Source organism: Gracilinanus agilis, chromosome 1 (assembly GCF_016433145.1).
Source record: "Gracilinanus agilis isolate LMUSP501 chromosome 1, AgileGrace, whole genome shotgun sequence".
In the NCBI taxonomy this organism is placed as follows: domain Eukaryota; kingdom Metazoa; phylum Chordata; class Mammalia; order Didelphimorphia; family Didelphidae; genus Gracilinanus; species Gracilinanus agilis.
In genome coordinates this window covers 559471757-559490101 of record NC_058130.1, presented here as the reverse complement: position 1 = coordinate 559490101, position 18345 = coordinate 559471757, and the positions used below count along the sequence as shown (strand labels likewise).

The 18345-nt window shown below is 35.8% G+C and overlaps 1 protein-coding gene across 2 annotated transcripts in view; it reads left to right on the top strand.

Moving 5' to 3' along the window:
* The window catches only part of SPIRE1 (spire type actin nucleation factor 1), a 248136-nt gene that overhangs the window by 201577 nt on the left and 28214 nt on the right, over window positions 1–18345 (top strand). The window contains exons 9-10 of one of the 2 annotated variants that reach the window (XM_044667065.1): window positions 384–425; window positions 5797–5966. In XM_044667065.1, the coding sequence (XP_044523000.1) occupies window positions 384–425; window positions 5797–5966 (212 nt within the window). The remainder of the gene's footprint in view (window positions 1–383; window positions 426–5796; window positions 5967–18345) is intronic. The other variant, XM_044667073.1, reaches the window with a different exon arrangement.

The following is an 18345-nucleotide window of genomic DNA, read 5'->3' as shown; positions in this document are numbered from 1 at the left end:
GAAATATTGCTACATACATCTTTATTTTGGTCTTCTGTAATTTTTTTAAAAATCAGAGTATATATTTTATGATTTTTCCCAGTCAAATGTTTATCATACATAGATTTTAGAATTCAAAATATGGTATATTTTTCTTATTGTTACTATATTACAAGTCTTATTGATATTGTTATAACTGACACTACGTTATATGTATATGTATATTTTTATATTTTATACATATTATAAATACATAGTTTAAAATTTCAGTTTTATGCTAGCTAGCCCCCTGCATTAGCTTCTGAAATGTACTAAGAATTTTCTCTTAATTTCCTTCCCTTTTGTCTTCCCTGTGCTTTTCTAATGGCTGAATTACTTTCTTTATGCTGTTTTTCTTTTTTCAGCAATGCGGCCACTTAGCATGTCTCACAGTTTTGACTTGTCAGGTAAAAAAAGAAAGCACATCAACACCTGACATGGGTTTTGTGTTGTTTGTGAAACACATTTCACTCATCTGCTTGTTTAAACATCTATCAAAAAGAAAATTGGAGGGCTTCTTCCAAGCCACAGTCAATGAAATCAAAGATTCAGCCTCTTTGAGCTGAGGGGGAAAAAAATCTGTTTCCTACTCAATAGGTGTTGTGTATATTTGGAATAACTATTACTTTTGTTACATTAAAAATAAAGTAAACAACTGCCAAGATTTGTTTATGTATTTGCCACAAAATTGAACTCTTTGATATAATTATTTTCAGAAAAAAAATACAAAAGGGACTTCTCGATTGAGTGAACAATAAATCTTCTAGAGAACAAACCTAAAAATAGAAATAGTTTAATTCAGCAACCATCATTTCCTTTAGGATTGGATCATATTTCTTCTCTTTTCTTAAAAGCAAACTTGAAGTGATTGCGGTATTGCAAAATTTGGAGGAAGATCTCTTTTTTATATGCCTTTCCCCTGACAGGTTAATTTCTGACCAAATGTTATTACTAGAATTTTTTTCTCCTAATGCCCTTAAAACAGTAAAATCATGAGAGTACTGAAGTGATTTTGGTCATCATGTGCCCCAAATATGAATTACAAAGCCAGACATCATTAATTAGATTTGATTAAATTCAGCAAAACTAGTAACTTTTGAGCTTTGATTTGCAAAATATTGCTCTTTTTGTAATTATTTTTTAATTATCTATGTAGAATACATTTTATTTACATAAAATCAGAAATTACAACACATATCAATTAACTAGAGTCAAATCAGATGTTGTGTTCCACATAATTTTCGAAATCATATCTTAAAAACATTGACTTTTTTCCAATTAGAGTATTTTCTAGTCTTCTTAATTAATGTGAACAAGTTATTATTAAAGTGTGGGATGAGCTGTTGTATCCAACAGTTTTTTTCCAGAAGTCCCTTTTCCTCCTTAGTATAAATTTAAGTTAATATTCAAAGAATTGCTGGCGTATCTTGTATATAAAATCACATACTAACAAAAGTAGAATACTTTTGAGGGAACTAAAATAGATGTGCTATACTCTTGTATGTCCTAGAGTGATAACACTATAAAACTCCTTACAATTTGTATTCTTCTAGTATTTTTAGCCACTATACTAGTTTATTTTGATAATAAATTAAAGAGGCAGCACAAATTCTTCATTTGATAAAATCTTTATAAAAGTTCAAATTAAAATATCTCTTATATGGTACTTTAACTTGGACATTTGACTGACTATTGAAGAGGTCTTCCTGTTTTCTTTGTTCAATTGATAAATGTTACTTTAGTAAACATTTTCCTGATGCTGTATCATCCTAGAAAACTTGATTCGAAAAGAAGACTCCAAGGCATTGAATGTTTGTTGAATGTGTCTGTGTTGCTCCTAATGTTCAGAGCTGACTATTCTCTAAAGCAATTGGCTGAAATCCAAAATAATGAAGGGGAAAACATGCAAAACTTCAAATAACATTAATAATTGTTACTTATATCATTAACCACATGTATATGGTACACAATACTGCAGAAATTCACACCAGACACAATAAAATAAATATTAGATATGGTCAGCTCAACTGAACATCATATATATGTATATATATCAATAAACATATATATGCACATTCATATGTACGTTTGATGTAGATAACTTGGAGAAAGGTGTTCAAACCAAAACAAAAGCCTATATTTTCAATGCAGAAGAGTAGCAAAGGTTTTTTAATGTCATTGCTTGACATTATGTGGGTTTATGCCTTCTAATGACTGATTTCTCCAGCTATTTTAAAATGTATTTTCTATTATTGCTTTTTCTCTAAACAAATCAGTATTCTAAGAAAGTAAACTGAAAAGGGAAGTTATATGGCCTAGAAATGGAAGATCCTAGATTCTAATCAGACACTTGTAGCTGTGTAACCCTGGACAAGTTACTTTACCTCCATTGCCTGGCCTTTACTTATCTTCTACCTTGGAAGCAATACACAGTATTGATTCTAGGATGGAAGGTAAGGGTTTTTCCCATGTATTAAAAATTCAAATTACATATTCAGGTCTTAGAAATTACAAAATTTTGGAGTTGGAAGGGATCTCAGCATCCATCTAGTGCCACCTTTAGCCAGAAAAAGAATCTTTACTATATTTCTCACAAATTGTCATCCAGGCTGTGCTTTGAAGATTTCTGTCAAGAAATGTTTTGCCTTCTAAGGCAGCCCATTCTACATTTTGATAACTCTAATTAGGAAAAAATGTTTTCAGTTATCATCCCAAAGTTTCTTCTTAGCAACTCTTATACATTGATACTGGTTCTGCTCTCTGGGTCAGAACAAATTTTTTGCCTCATTCTCATAATCTTTCATAAACTTGAAGATATCTCTTAGATGTCCCTCCTAAAGCTTTGCTTCTGGCTTGCATCCCCAGTTCCTTCAGTCAATTCACATATAGCATTGATCAGAGTCTTTTGCCATCCTGATTACAAATCTTTGGAGCCAAAACTCAAATAGAAATGGAGGCCACTAATCCATACATGAGGATTCTTGTGAACTCCATGTTGACTTAGTTTTAAAATGTTATAATATCTATGTTTTGTTAAGTATTTCTATTTATTTTGTTAAGATAACTTCCCAATTACATTTTTAATCTGGTTCCTGCCACACTTGGGTGTGTCATGGGCTACATGTGGCATCCACATGTTTGACATCTCTCCTCCAGATAAGCCATAAGTTATCAATGTCTTTTCTAAACTGGCTTGAACCCAGTACTTCAGATGTGGTTGGACCATGACAGCCTTTGGTTATGCAACCTCACTGGGCTTATGATTATGACAAATAATATCAGTCCATTAAGTAGGTTATTAAATGAATGAAATGAAGTTAAATTTGTATAAAAAGCTTAAGTGCACATCTCTTTGATGTTGATCCACATATATTATAATTAAGAGACCTTTTTTTCCCCCAAACAAAAATTAGAACTGTGATTTCCTGCATGTAGAGAGTTCCTGGTGAGAAACTCTCCCTAATAATACAGATCTATACTTTTTCTCAGATTTGTAGGATTAGAGAGTTACCAGGGTCCTGGGAGATTAAGTGCTTTATCCCAGATCACATATCAACTATGTAAGTGTGTGTGTCAGAGGTGGGACTTGAACCCAGGTCTTCCTGACTCCAATACCAGCCCTATCCACTACATTTCACTGCCTCTCACAAGAAATCTATTAAAACTATAAATAGCATATAATTTAAAGGGCTATAACACACACAAGGATATGTGTATATATATATAGATATAGATACAGATATACATACACACACACATATATATATACACATATATCTGTCATACCTAATTCTTTCACAAGTAATCCAAGACTTAAACATCTGGAGTTGTTCATTCTTTTAATAAATCCAATATTTTGGTACTATACAAAATATCTATTCTAGGAATTTCAATCATGGACCAAAAGTTTATTAGCAAGTTTCTAAGCCTCTGTTAATGTAGTTTGTAGTATTGTAGAGGGAAAAGTAAAAGGCTTTAAAATTTGTATTTAGAATACAAGTATTTCTTTTTGAATTTCTAATATTTACCATCATTTAATAGATTTAGAAGTATTAATTCAGGAATTCAACCCTTTAATTATAATCATCATCAATAAGTATTTTAACAGAATTTATGTGCCAGTTACTAGGCTAAGCACTAGGAGTGATACAAAGAAAGACAAAAACATGGCCCCTTCCTATATATCTAGTAACTCCCAAAAGGTAAAATGATGGCACCTTGATTGTCTGGGCAACCTACAAATATCAATACATTAGAGACATACTAAAACCATCCTACCTAATGAAAGGGTCATGATAAAAGAGCTTTATAAACCTCACAGTGCTACCTAAATATTAGTTTGTACTATTAAATTTTCTTTTTCTGAACATGCACTAAATCATTTTAAATGTATTTATCATTTTCAAATTGTGTTTTTGTCTTTTCTTATGTTTATAAAATTTCCATGGCTACTCAAAGTTGATATCTAATCTGTTAACCCAGAAAGTACATAAGGAAATTCATTGCTGAGTAATATTTTTCCATGTTTGGTTCATCATTTAATTTGCTAAATAAGAAAATTAATTGGACCTTTATTTACAGTGACATTTCAAAATCAATATATTAGTGTTTTATTTGTTCAGCGCTTTTTTCTTTTTTTTCTTTGTAATCCTCTATTGCCTTATTTCCTTAATGGATTTCCAGTCAATCTGGCCTTAGGGAATGTATCTCATCTTCTTTTCACACTAATTTATTTACATATATGTAATTTCACATATTATCCTATATATGTGTGTGTGTGTGTGTGTATATATGAGAAACAGTGTGATATAATGGATAGAAACAGGAGTATTTAAGTTAGGAAGTCCATGGTTCAGTTCCTACCTCTAATACACACTGCCTGGGTGACATGGGAAAGTCACTTTGGATTTCTCAGTGTGTCAGGCAATTCTCAAGAGGCTTAGAATAACTGGTAGTAATGAATATAGTTGGAATTTAAATCCAATTTTCTTTTCAGCATTCCATATTCTTTTAACCAGCAAGATGTAGACCCTTTGTATTGGTAGAAAAGGTTCTACTCAAACAAAATGTAGAGTGGCTTTCCAGCATTATGTAGTTATTAATTAACAGAGTCAAGATTTTAACAAGATCTCTTTTCGGCTATATTATACCATTCAGTTACTTCAGTTTGTTTATCTGTAAGATGGGAATAATAATAGCATTTACTTCCCAGGGCCATTACGAGGCCCAAAAGAGATAATATTTGTAAAAAGTACTTAGCACATTGGCACATGGTAGGCTCTATATAAATACTTATTCTCTTCCCTTCAGGATCCTTAAATGATTTAGTTCAGACCTGTTTCTCACTTGTAAACAGGGCATACTCAGTTATAATTTAAAGAACAAAAACCTAATTTCTTTTTCACTTATCTTCCATAGCTTCTTCAGATGGAGTAAATTGTAAATTTAATATTTCTGGGCCCAAAGTCTATTTCTGTAAAATGAAGAGGTTAAACCTCTAAGATCTCTTCTAGCTCTATGTTGTAACCTAAGTATGCGAATAAGGTGGCCTAGCCAGAGCATCACCTTTTAAATAAGATTTGCCAGTTTTTTCTTAAACATTATTATCTTATGTGAACAATCTATGCTCCAGAAAAATGTTTAGAGTAATTGAGATTAAAATCTAAAATACTCTCTTGAAGAATTGTTTCTTTGTGTATACTTCCATGTGTATATATTGTGTTACTCTAATTGCCTTTTTTTAGATTACGACATGAGCTTTTCCATTTCTCTTACTAGATGTTACCACTCCTGAATCTCCAAAGAAAGGGACAGAAGCCTCTGTGTTGAATGGTGGTTTAACACCACAAACAAAAGCCAATGGTATAAGTGGTACACAAACAACAGTTCAACGGAAGAAACTCCTTAAAGCTCCAACTCTGGCTGAACTGGATAGCTCTGAGTCAGAGGTAAAGTAGTCTAGTTTTCTCCAGCTTCAACATGAACACTTCTCTCTTCAATTTGGTATTCTTGGACACCACTAAAATAGAGTATTTCAATTGTTACTCGATCTTTTCTTTGTTTTCTAATCTCTTAGGTAAGGTAGAAAATTCAGTGCATTCATCAAGAAATTGAGTAATGGCTCATTCAACTATCATTAGCAACAACCAACTCAGAATGGCCATGATATCTAGAATTTAAATCAACTAAGACATATCAGGCATGTACAAAGCATTGTGCTAGGCAGGGATGCAAAGATTAAAAATAAACAGTCCCTGGACTCAGTGAAGTTCACTGGCAGTAATGAGTAGAGCTAGAATTTAAATCAATATCTCTTTTTCAATACTAGATATTACTTTAAACAATAAGACCCAGACATTCATCACAAACCAAGTTTTAAATGGAATTGGTCATGTAATCCAGCTATCTTTTTTAAAAAATGACCAGGATACTTAGTTGGAAAAATGAATAGAGCAGAGTTCAACAAGGAGCTATCACATAAAAGGAAGGAATCAAAGCCACAGAGAGAAACATTCTGGTATATGGGGGCAGGGAAAGCATTTCATCATGTAGAAAAGAGGAGTTCTATCACTGGCCTAGACTGTGGATTGTAGACTATTAGATGCTCTGCTCTTAAAAGCCAGCCCAATAAATATTCATAGGTTCATGGATTATATAGGTGCTGTACTAAGCCCTTTGCAATTATTATCTCATTTGATCCTTCTAATAACTCCAGGAGGGAAATAACTATTATTATCTCCATTTTTATAACTGAGGAAACTGAAGCAAATACAGGTTAAAAGATTTGCCTAGAATCACATAGCTAGTACTTGTCAAAGGTTTGGATTTGAACTCAGGTCTTCCTGACTCCAGGCCTAGTACTCTATCCACTGTACTCCAATATCTGGCCTGGTACTTAATTCATTGTACCACCTAGCTTCCCTTAGTTTTGAAATAAAAAGCACCTAACTAATAATTCACTATGTTTGGATATATTTTTCTTCTACTCATTTAGCATATTCTCTTATTAATAAAAACGTTAAGAAAGATTTTTTAATCTTTATTCAAATGAAATCCAGCTCACACATAATCATACATGTAATGATAATGCCAATGAGCTTCTCTTTTAAAAAGTATAAAGTTAAAGGAACAGCTGGAGACCAGTTAGCATTCATTCTTCTATTCCCTGACAGTTGCTTTAAATTTTTTTTTATCTCCATTGACTTTTAACTCTAGTTGTATGGGTTGATATGAAATGGAGGCATGGGGGTAAGTGGTGGGCAGGTTGGGGAAGAGTGAATGGAAATTTCAGAGAGCATAATTTATTTGGTTTATCTTTTCCTGAAGTAAAGGTACTTAATCTTCAAGCCTGAAACATGAAAGAAAAAATTAACTGTAAACAGATTTCAGTCATTTGCAGATCACTTCTCTTTCCCATAAACACATACTAACTTGATTTGAGAAAAATATTTTTATTTTACTCATTTTAAGGAAGAAAATTTAACTCATAATCCATAATGAATCAAATTTATCATTAATATATGTATAATTTGGGATCTTTTTAAAATTGAGGTAAAATTATGAAAGATGAATGTGGACTATAAAGGATGATATGAGATCAGAACTTCCAAATTGGTGTCTTCTTTTTTGCTTCTTCTTTGCCGTTTCACCAGTTAAATGCCAGAGTAAAAGAGGATTAAACGTTCTGAATAAATATGATTGTATTTTTTAAACATTTATAAAAAGCTTATTTTCTACTGCTACTTCCAGACTCTCCCTTACTACAATCACTCACTCAGCAACCCCTTCTCCTTTGAGTTGCATGCTATTCAAATTTATCACTTAATCCAAATCCTGGTAGCTAGTATCTATTGACTTTGAAAGTTGAGTGCCCAGCTTACATTTTTCCTCTCTATCCAACTATATTGCTTATACGAGGGGACTTCAGCATACATATTGTTGTTTCTTCAAATATATTAACTTCTTATTTCCTCAGTCTACTTAGTTCCCATGGCCAACTTGTCCATTCCGTCTCTGCTAGAAAGATGACCAAATCCGTGACTTTGCTGTCATTTACAATTATTCTACTTCCATGTTCATGAACTTTTAAATTCCTTTATCTGATCAGAATCTTTCTTAATCAGAATCTTTATTTTTCTCTCTTTCTTTCTCTCTTTCTCCTCTTCTTCCCCTCCTCCCTCCACCCCTTATGGTACCCCAACCGTATTCTTCATCCTCCACATAACGTTCAGTGCCTTCAACCATCAGTTATTTCTCAAGTCATCACTCCTACATTGGCTTCTGCCTCCTCCTTTATCTTAAACCCTTGGTAAACCATTTCAGTACTACATTGTCCTTTATTCTGTCACTGGTCATAATATGGCAAACCTCAACTCTGAGTTATGCCTATCTTGTGTCCCCTTCATGACTATTTGTTCCTACCTCAGGAAATTACAAAGTGGTGTTAATTTGATCCACAACAGATTTATATTATACAACCTTTCCTTACAGTTGAAAGGCAATCCTATTACACCTTCCTAATCAAATCTCAATCCCACTGAGTACAGTAGCTATTCCATACCTTTTAATTCCTCTTCAAGGCACTTATATCTCATTCTCACACTTTATACTCTTCTCTAAAGAGTTTTCCTTTACTTTTTCTTTATTGTTGTACTTCTCTGCTGAGTTCTTTTTCAATTTTGTTTCTTGATTCATGCACTCTTCGTTTTCTATTTTCTTCTGTATCCCTTATGGTGATAAAGCTTCTGAAATAACACAATTTGACTCCATTTTCTATCTTATTTCCTTATTATTAATCTGTGATATTACCTTTGTAGATCTTATTTCATTCTCCTTCTTTCTGTTATGCTTCACTCTTAGACATATCATGTTATGCAGAAAGCAATGCTAGATGGTTAAATTGTTGTGTTGTAGAAGTTGCATTGTATTCCAAATCATGAGAATTAAACCCTACTTTTTGTCATTACTATGATCAGTCTTCATTTTTTTACAGCCATGTTATCCTATATTTCGTTCAGTGTCTCATTCACTACCACCATAACCCCCAAGTACACTGAGTACTTACTGACTGCTCATGGACACCAATTAACCTTAAAGAAGGAGACAACTTTCTCTAAGAAAAAAGTCGTACCTACCTAGTCAGTATTCTAATCCATGATGAAGTAGAATACTGGAATGGAGTATTGTCTAACCAAGTACAGCCTTTTCTTAGAGAAAATTGTCTCCTAATGTGTGAATTTATATCAGAAAAGTATTATAAGGACACCTCTCCTATGGAAATCTTCTTTAGTGACACTCTTTCCTTTCTATCTTGAAGCAAAACTATCTCCCTCTCCCCCGCAAACCATCTAAAGCACCCATCTTTTCCCATACTTTGATTTATCTATTGCTTTTGTTTTTAAATTTATTTCCAGCTGGTTAAAAATGTATTTTCTCTCCCTATTGCCTTCCATTATAAAAAAAATTTTAGCTCTATTATAGTAAATATTCTTAGTCAAGTAAAGCAAAGTCCACATTGATCATGCCCATACAATTATTGCATTCTCCATTTTGGTAAGTGCTTCATCATCTGCCCTCTGGAATTGTAATTGATCAAAGTGTTTAAGTCTTTCAAAGTTGTTTGTTTTTGTAAATTTGTTATTGCTTCAATTATTCTCCTGGTTTTAATCATTTCACACTGCATCAGGTTTCTCAGGAACTATTCCTTTCATTGCTTTTCTTCAGTTCTCTTATACTATATTCACATTTGAGTATAGGGGAAGAGGAAGTCTAAGAACCTATCAGAGCAGTAATTTAAAGATGATTTTCAGTTCTTTCTAGTAATTCATAGATGAATGCTAGACTTCCTGGTAGGACCAGCATTTATCAGGACCTGGTTGTATACAAACTCAACATATAGGAATTCAGGCATTCATGATTGGCAGGTGAAAAAAAAAGACAGAAAAATACATAAAATAATCACTTTAAATTACAAGCTGTGATAATGAGATTAAATCTACCCTGCCCATCATTAGATTTAATCACCAAAGGTGAAAACATCTCCACTTAACTCATGAATTGGGAGGTCTGTAACCCACCTGTTCTAGAGTGAGTGACAAATCAGAATTTACTGACAGCCTCCTGGGCAGTCCTAAGAAAAGTATCTGTTGTGACTGGACACATAAACTAAGAGGAAGGCACAGGAAGTGCCACAAAAGAGCCCCTTTAAAAAGAGAGTTGAATGAGCTCAGGGCTCTCTTCTGGTTCGTGACCAGGACTTGAAGGAGCTCTGGATCTTGGTGAAATTGTTCTTAAATCTTTCCTTTGGAATTCCATGTAGTGAGTGTAAAGACTGACTTTTCCTGAACTTCTCTTAAAGAACTTCCTTTTTAATAGAGACTTTGTGGCTGAAGCTTTTGCTTCATTCACCTCTGAGACCCTTTGGGCCTCTGACTTTCCAGTCTTGGGATCAAGGCCAGATTTCCCTTGGCTGAGGGTTAATTAGATCTACCTGGATTGAACTAGGGGATCAGAGCAAATTACCTAGTGTGTTAGATTACTTATCTTATCCTCTCTCTCATTTCCCTATTTCTTCTTCCTCTCCTCATTTGTAAATAAACTTCCATAAAAGTCATTTTGACTGGAGGTTATTGTTTAAATCAGGATTGATAATTATTCAATTCCCTGGCAACCTAACCTTTTAATATTCACCCAATCAAAACCCCTTTTTACCCCTTACATTTGGCAACACGAAGGTTGTGCCAACTACCCTCAATCTTCTGAAATTTTCTTGACTCTTCTTTCACTCTGTAAACCTCAACTCAACACAGCTGAAGAGGTAAGTTCAATTTTTTCTCCTTTTTCCTTAAAATAAATAGCATAGCTGTTTGAATTTTAGCCACAGGGTCCTAAAGCCCTACCTGGGGAATTGGTTACCAAACCTCCCCCTCCCACCCTGAAGAGAGGATCCAATCTTCTAGTTACTTTGCTGGCATTCGGCACTGGCAGTAGGTGCTTTGTTTAGCTGTATAGGCCTTACCTGGGGAACTGTTTCCAATTAGCCAACCCTCAGATTTTGGGAAGGATTCTATCTTTCAGCTGCCTTAGTGTAAGCTGGCTGGTTTGTCTTACTATCAACAAACAGGCTGCTTTATTTCTTGACTAACTGTGAGGGCCACACCTAGAGAAATGCTTTCAATTCCTCTCAGAGGGAAAGCATCTCTGCTTCATACCCCCAAACAACCTCATCTTCTTAAAAAAAATTCTTCATAAAAACCTGGAGAAAAGTCATTGAGCTTAGCTCAGTTTTATTAGAGAGAGTGATTTTTTAAAGCATAAATCAACCAGTTTAAGCCTTACTTTCTTTTTCCAAAGCCCCATGTGTCTCTAGAATTAAAGTAAGAAGTGAAACCTGGGGAAATTAATCAGGAACCACACAAAACTGGTCCTTTTTACCTTGAGAGGCTTTTAGAGCCCCCAAAACAGAAAAAGAAATTTATAAAAATTCCTTTTTACCTCAGAAAAGCTGCATTTTATCCAAAAGAGGAAACACAAACACATGAATTCTAGCTTTTTTACCCTTAGCAGCTACTTAATCCTATACTTAGTTTCAGACAAAAGGTTCCTATTCCACCCAATAGTTAATTAAATCTTGAAGTGTGCCATACCTTAAAGTGTGAAGTACTTCAAGGAACAGTACCCTTACTTGTGAATTTTCACACATTCTCCTTAACCCCTAGCCAATGTAAAACCTAGCCAGTAGCTCCATCTACTGACAAAAACCAGAATTACAAGCCATATAAAATATAATTAGATAAAGCAACATGAATGCCACTGCATTAGAAAGTCTTCTAGTTATCACCCAATTAGGAAACCTTAAGGTTTTGAAATGCCTCATTCTCCTTATGTTATTAGGAAACTTTATTTTCCAAATCATAAATGTTAAAAAACAAAAGGTTACCATAAGACAAATGCAAGCTAACATGAAAATTCTCAAACACTGCTTGCACAGCCTACTGGAAAAGGAGGATTCGAAACAAATAATGTCAGATTTTTCTAAGCCTGTTCCTAAACTACCAAGAGAGGAAAATCCTATTTCTCCTGAAATAGAGAAACATATAGATATGTCTGAGATAAATACCCTCCTCTGATGTTGTATAACTCCTAATTTAAACTTTCATCCCCTCCCCCTTCTCCCAATGCTCCATCTTCTCCTACCCATTTTCCCAATTCACAACCAACCCGTCCCCATAAAACTTCGTCCTCCTACATTACCAGTTCCCCCCTATACTGCCACAGCAAACACACAAATAACTACAAGGAAATCAAGACTAGAGAGTGAGTCTGATTCCTATGATGGCCTTTACCCCTTAAGGGAAGTGTCCACAATAGGAAATGATGGGGATGTGGTTACATTAAAACAACATACGCGGGGGCAGCTGGGTAGCTCAGTGGATTGAGAGCCAGGCCTAGAGACGGGAGGTCCTAGGTTCAAATCCGGCCTCAGACACTTCCCAGCTGTGTGACTCTGGGCAAGTCACTTGACCCCCATTGCCTACCCTTACCACTCTTCCACCTATAAGTCAATACACAGAAGTTAAAAAAGGTTTAAAATTAAAAAAAAAACAATATACGCCGTTTACATCTCAAGATATAAGTGAATTAAAACAAGATACCCCTACTTATGAAAAAGAACTAATAACAGTATTAAAAAAGATGGATGATATCTTTTTTCACTATGACCCTTCTTATAAAGATGTAGAAAAATTACTCCAGCCTTTTCTAACGGAACATGAGAGGAATAAAATTATCTCTCACGTTAACAAAGCCCAAGGACGCAATGGCCATCTGAAGATCCTAAATGTCACTATAACAACCCCAAAGAATATATACAATTATGTCATGCTAAGGATGCTATTCTCACATTGATGCGAGAATGCTAGAAAAGCCACATGCCTGGATCAAATTTAAAGGCCTTACACAATCCGATGATGAAACACCCTCTCAATTCATGTATAGGCTAATTGAGCTGGGAGTTAGATGCATGGACCTTGACATTTCTGTTGAAAAGGATATAAGACAAATAAGGGAACAATTTGTCAATAACTCTCATAGAGAGGTCCAGGATTACTTTAAAACACACTGCCCAAAAATAAATAAATAAATAAATAAATAAAGCATATTGTCCTAGGTGGCCTGAAATGGATCTTGAGGAGTTAAGGAGAACTGCTGTTTTTGTCTCAAAAGGTCATAAGAAAAACAGGATAAAACTAATGATTTACTGACCAAAATACAAAAGGAACTAAAATCTTTAAGTAATAGAATGGATAAACATGAAACAGGGCATGATACTCAATCAATGGCAATTGCCCCTCTCCAAGAATGTAACTATCAATCCCTTACCTGCCACTTCTGTGAGAAGAAGGGCCATACATTGATAAACTGTAGGAATTTGTTAAGAGCAATCAGAAATAATACCCAGTTGAATAATAACTATAGAAATAACTGTAGGAATAATAATCATAATACTACCTTCAGGAATCGTAACTTTAGGAATGATAAAAATCCTAGAAATATAAATTGGAAAGATGACAACTCATACCAAATGACCCCACAACAATATCTCTTAAGTGGAGCTTGCCCCTGAACTACTTGGGGTGCTAGTGCCCCTCGGGGGGAGCCCAAGGAACTACCCAAAGATTATGAAGGTGTGATGGGGGGCAAGGGCCTTGGAATCAAAAAGTGAAACCTTTGACTTTCCAGACCCTGATGCTTTATTGCCAATTGTCCCTATACATTCCCCCAACATAGCAATGAACCTTATGTGACTCTGAAAGTTGGAAATTCGTATTATAATTGTCTTTTGGATACAAGAGCATCTAGATCAGTCCTGGTGAACAAACCAAATGAAAACTGTAACTATTGGCTCTCTAAAAGTAGTAGGTATATCTGGAAAACCTTAAAACTTCCCAAAACTTTCTCCTCCCATGTTACGTGTAGGACCCCTAACTGTAGAACATTCATTTCTTTTAATGCCTGGATCCTCTATATATTTGCTGGGAAGAGATCTTTTATGTAAGCTCAGAGACACAATAACCTGCTCTTCATATGGCTCTATGTCATTAGAAATACCTGAGGAATCTTTAAATTTGCTCCCTGTACTTCTCTCAGAGATCCAGGAGGTGAACAAGCCTCCCACCTTGGGAATACCTACTGACATCTCTGAATCTCTTTGGGCCACATCTTCTTCTGATGTAGGCCTACTTAAATCAGCAGTTCCTGTTCAAATTAAGACAAAAGGATATCTAGCTCCCTCCATTCCTCAATACCCTCTATCAAAAGAAGCAATTGAGGGAATTACTCCAGTAATAAATTCATTAATTGAACGAGGATTAATAACTCCATGTAAAGCAGAATATAATACACCAGTTTTACCTGTTAAAAAGCCGAAAATAGGCTCAGGTGGAAAAGCCCAATATCAATTTGTCCAAGACCTAAGAGCTGTAAATAATCATGTCATAAAAAGACATCCTGTGGTTTCAAACCCAACACAATAATTTCCTCTATTTCCACTACAGCCACTTACTTTATGGTAGTGAACTTGTGCTTAGCCTTTTTCTTGATTTCTATTCATGAAGATTCCAGAAATATATTTGCTTTTACCTGGAAAAGTTCATAGTGCACATGGACTCATTTGCCTCAAGGGTATGTAGAAAGTTCTACCCTCTTTGAACAAATTTTGAGCCAAGACACAGATAATATAAAATGTAAAAACAGTAAACTAATTAAATATGTGGATGATTTGCTCTTGGCCTCACCAAATGCCACAGCATGTCAAGAAGATAGTAAACATCTTCTTTTAGAATTACTTAAAAGAAGCCATAAGAGCTCAAAAGAAAAGGTTCAGGTTAGTGACCGGGACTTGAAAAGCTCTGGATCTTGGTGAAATTGTTCTTAAATCTTTCCTTTGGAATTCCACGTAGTGAGTGTAAAGACTGACTTTTCCTGAACTTCTCTTAAGGAACTTCCTTTTTAATAGAGACTTTGTGGCTGAAGCTTTTGCTTCATTCACCTCTGAGACCCTTTGGGCCTCTGACTTTCCAGTCTTGGGATCAAGGCCAGATTTCCCTTGGCTGAGGGTTAATTAGATCTACTTGGATTGAACTAGGGGATCAGAGCAAATTACCTAGTGTGTTAGATTACTTATCTTATCTTATCCTCTCTCTCATTTCCTTATTTCTTCTTCCTCTCCTCATTTGTAAATAAACTTCCATAAAAGTCATTTTGACTTGAGGTTTGTGTAAATGGAATTAGCTCACCCTTATTCATTCTTTAGACTTTAGCCACCAGGAATAATGTCACCCCACCCAATTTAGAATTAAAGTGGGGAGGGGGAGGTCTGTGACCCACATATGGTAGTAAGTGACAGATCAAAAACAAGGTTGAGACTGCCATCTGTCCACGTGAAACTGGAGCTGGACGAAGGAAGTAACAAAAACTGCTATCTTTTAAAGATGATGGTAACTTCCTGTGAAGGGCTTTTGCCCTGTTTTACTTGGCATTGGAAGAGCTTGGGTAAGACCTCAGGCTGCTTCCCTTTGAATTGTCACGTGGGTAAGTTAGGCCTGCTCTCTTTCCTTTTTCCTTTGGCATTTCTGGAGGTTCTAGCCCAGTGGTTCCCAAACTTTTTTGGCCTACCGCCCCCTTTCCAGAAAAAATATTACTTAGCTCCCTGGAAATTAATTCTTTTTAAATTTTAATAGCAATTAATATGAAAGTTAAATGTACCTGTGGCCATCACCGCTCCCCACCCCCAATCGCTGCAGCACCCACCAGGGGGTGATAGCGCTCACTTTGGGAATCACTGCTCTAGCCTCAAGGAGGCCTCTCTTTTTAGAAGAGGTCTTGTGGCTAGAAGCCTTGTTTAATTAACTCTGTGACCCCTCTGCTGGGGTCTCTGAAGCCTCCCTAGTTCGGGTCTCTGGTCCGGGCCAGAGTTTCTCTCTCTCATTTTCCCTACCTTCAACCTTCCTAGTTGTAAATAAACCACCATAAAAGTCATCCTGACTTGGGACTATTATTTTGGAATTGAGTAATTGATCCCTGACGACCAAACTTTAAATATCCAGTCCAACCATAATCTTTCCCATATTCCCCTTTTACAGGTTATTCTTTAATTGGGGATTAATAATTATTCAATTCCTTGGCAACCTAACCTTTTAATATTCACCCAATCAAAACCCCTTTTTACCCCCTTACAATGCTAAATCCGTGCCATTTCCCCAAACACTGTAAAGTCTCACACTCGTTCTCACTCTGAGAAGTGTCAGTGTAATTCATTACATTGTTTAGTACCAAGTATGAACTCCAGCTCTCTTATACTCCTCTCCCTCTTCTTTGAGAAACTTTTACACCAGATATTCCATCTCTTAATTCTGATTCTCTCGTAAACCTGGAATTCTCTCCCTCCTCAACCCCTCCTCCTGCCACTTCTGATTTCTTGCAAGTCCCAACCAAAATCTCACCTACAAGAAGATTTTCAAAATCTCTCTTAATTCCATTGCCTTCTCTCTCCTCCTCCTCCTCTTTGTCCTCTTCCCCTCTATCTACTGAGCCACCTAGCTGCTCTTTTACCTTCCTTCTGAAATTATCTCTAAAATATTATGTATCTCTTGTTAAAATATAGTTGTTTACATGTTGTCTTTCTTATTAGACTGTGAGCTCCTTGAGAACAGGATTTCCCTTTTTTAAAAAACTTTTCTATATCCCAATGCTTCATGCAGCAGCATGTATAGAAGTAATCACTGGATAGTGGGAGTAATCCAAGGCTAAGGCTTTTCAGGGCAAGATCACCAATATAATAAGGGAACAAGGAACTTGAGGACAGTGTAGAGGTTTGAATTGGTTCAAGATGGGAAAGGGAGGAAAAGATATCTGGTGCTGGGGTGATGACCTGTGAAAGGACTGAGGGGTAAACAGATTAGGGGTTATGGTGAAGATAAAGAACAGGATTTGCAAGGAGAAGAAGTAGAAGGGCAGTACATAACGATCAGATAAAGGAATTTCAGAGTCCATTGTGGGGGACCAAAGGGTTAAATCCCCCTGAGTTCTCCTTCCTCTGTCCTATAAGTTCACAAAGAGGACACAGTTGAAGAGAAGAGAATGATTTAACCTTGATAATGATAGTAAGGTGGAGAGAAATTCCCTCCCTGGCTCCAGATGCCAGTCTCTAGTCAAAATTGTTTATTGAGTAATTCCAATAATGAACTAAGCTCAGTTCTCGTAGTAAACAGAGATAAAGTAGGAACTGGTTCTGGCTCAGAGAGCTAACAGAATCTTAAAGCTTGAAGCAGTAGCCATAAGTCTGTTGGAGGAGAGCGTGATGGAATAAGCCACAATTGTTAATAGCCTGCTAGCACTAAGTGTTAATTTTTTTAACCCTTTTGGCTTACACCTGTTCCCATCCTTGAACTAGACTCCTAGCAACACTCTGGCCCACAGAATAGTGTAATAAATCCCAATAGTCCATGAATATGGAAGCTGGTACATTTGTGGTTGATAACAAGATGAAGGCTATGATCATCTTTTTGTGGGGCTGAGGTTTGGTACAAGATTGAGTCATGTGAAATGATTCATTGAGGACCTGTGACCCTAGGGTATTTGAGGGAGTATCAAAATGGAGTCTTCTGGTATGAGGGCTGGAGTTGGGGGGAAAGACTGTGAGCCATGCATGCACTGAATGGATTGAAGAAGAAATGTGTCCCTGAGTTGAATAGGCAACAGCTATCAGAATTTTGATCAGGTGGTAGATATAGATTAATGAAGTTCAAAGAAGAGATTAGAGAGAAAGCGTAGAAGTTGCAACAGGGAAAAAAAAGTATTCCAACTCTCCAATCTTGACCAGTGAGTCAAGGGAAGCTGGTGAAAGTACAACCAGTACAGGAAAGGATAGCCTTGTCATCAAGAGGGAGCCAGGTCTCATTGAGAGCCAGAAGATGGAAGAAATGGGAAAGGATAAGATTTAAGATTTAAAAAGAAAAAAAGTTTGTTGTCTCCTGAACATGAATTCTAGAAAGCACCTTGGAATGGGGTGGATAATGTTAGAATGGGACATAATGATGGTTGTCTTGAGGAATAGGAATAAGAAATGGACAGTAGGGGGACTGAGAACCACGTTTTAATGTTAATGATGCCTCTGGGCTCAGAATAGCTAGAATAGGCACTGAGGAATGAGTTGAGATAGGTTTTTATTGTTTATTTTTATTTAGCCTCAATTTGTAGTCTTCTGGGCTTTAGACATTTCAGGCCTAGGGACTAGTGCTGAAAGCCAAAAGAATGCTATTATCCCCT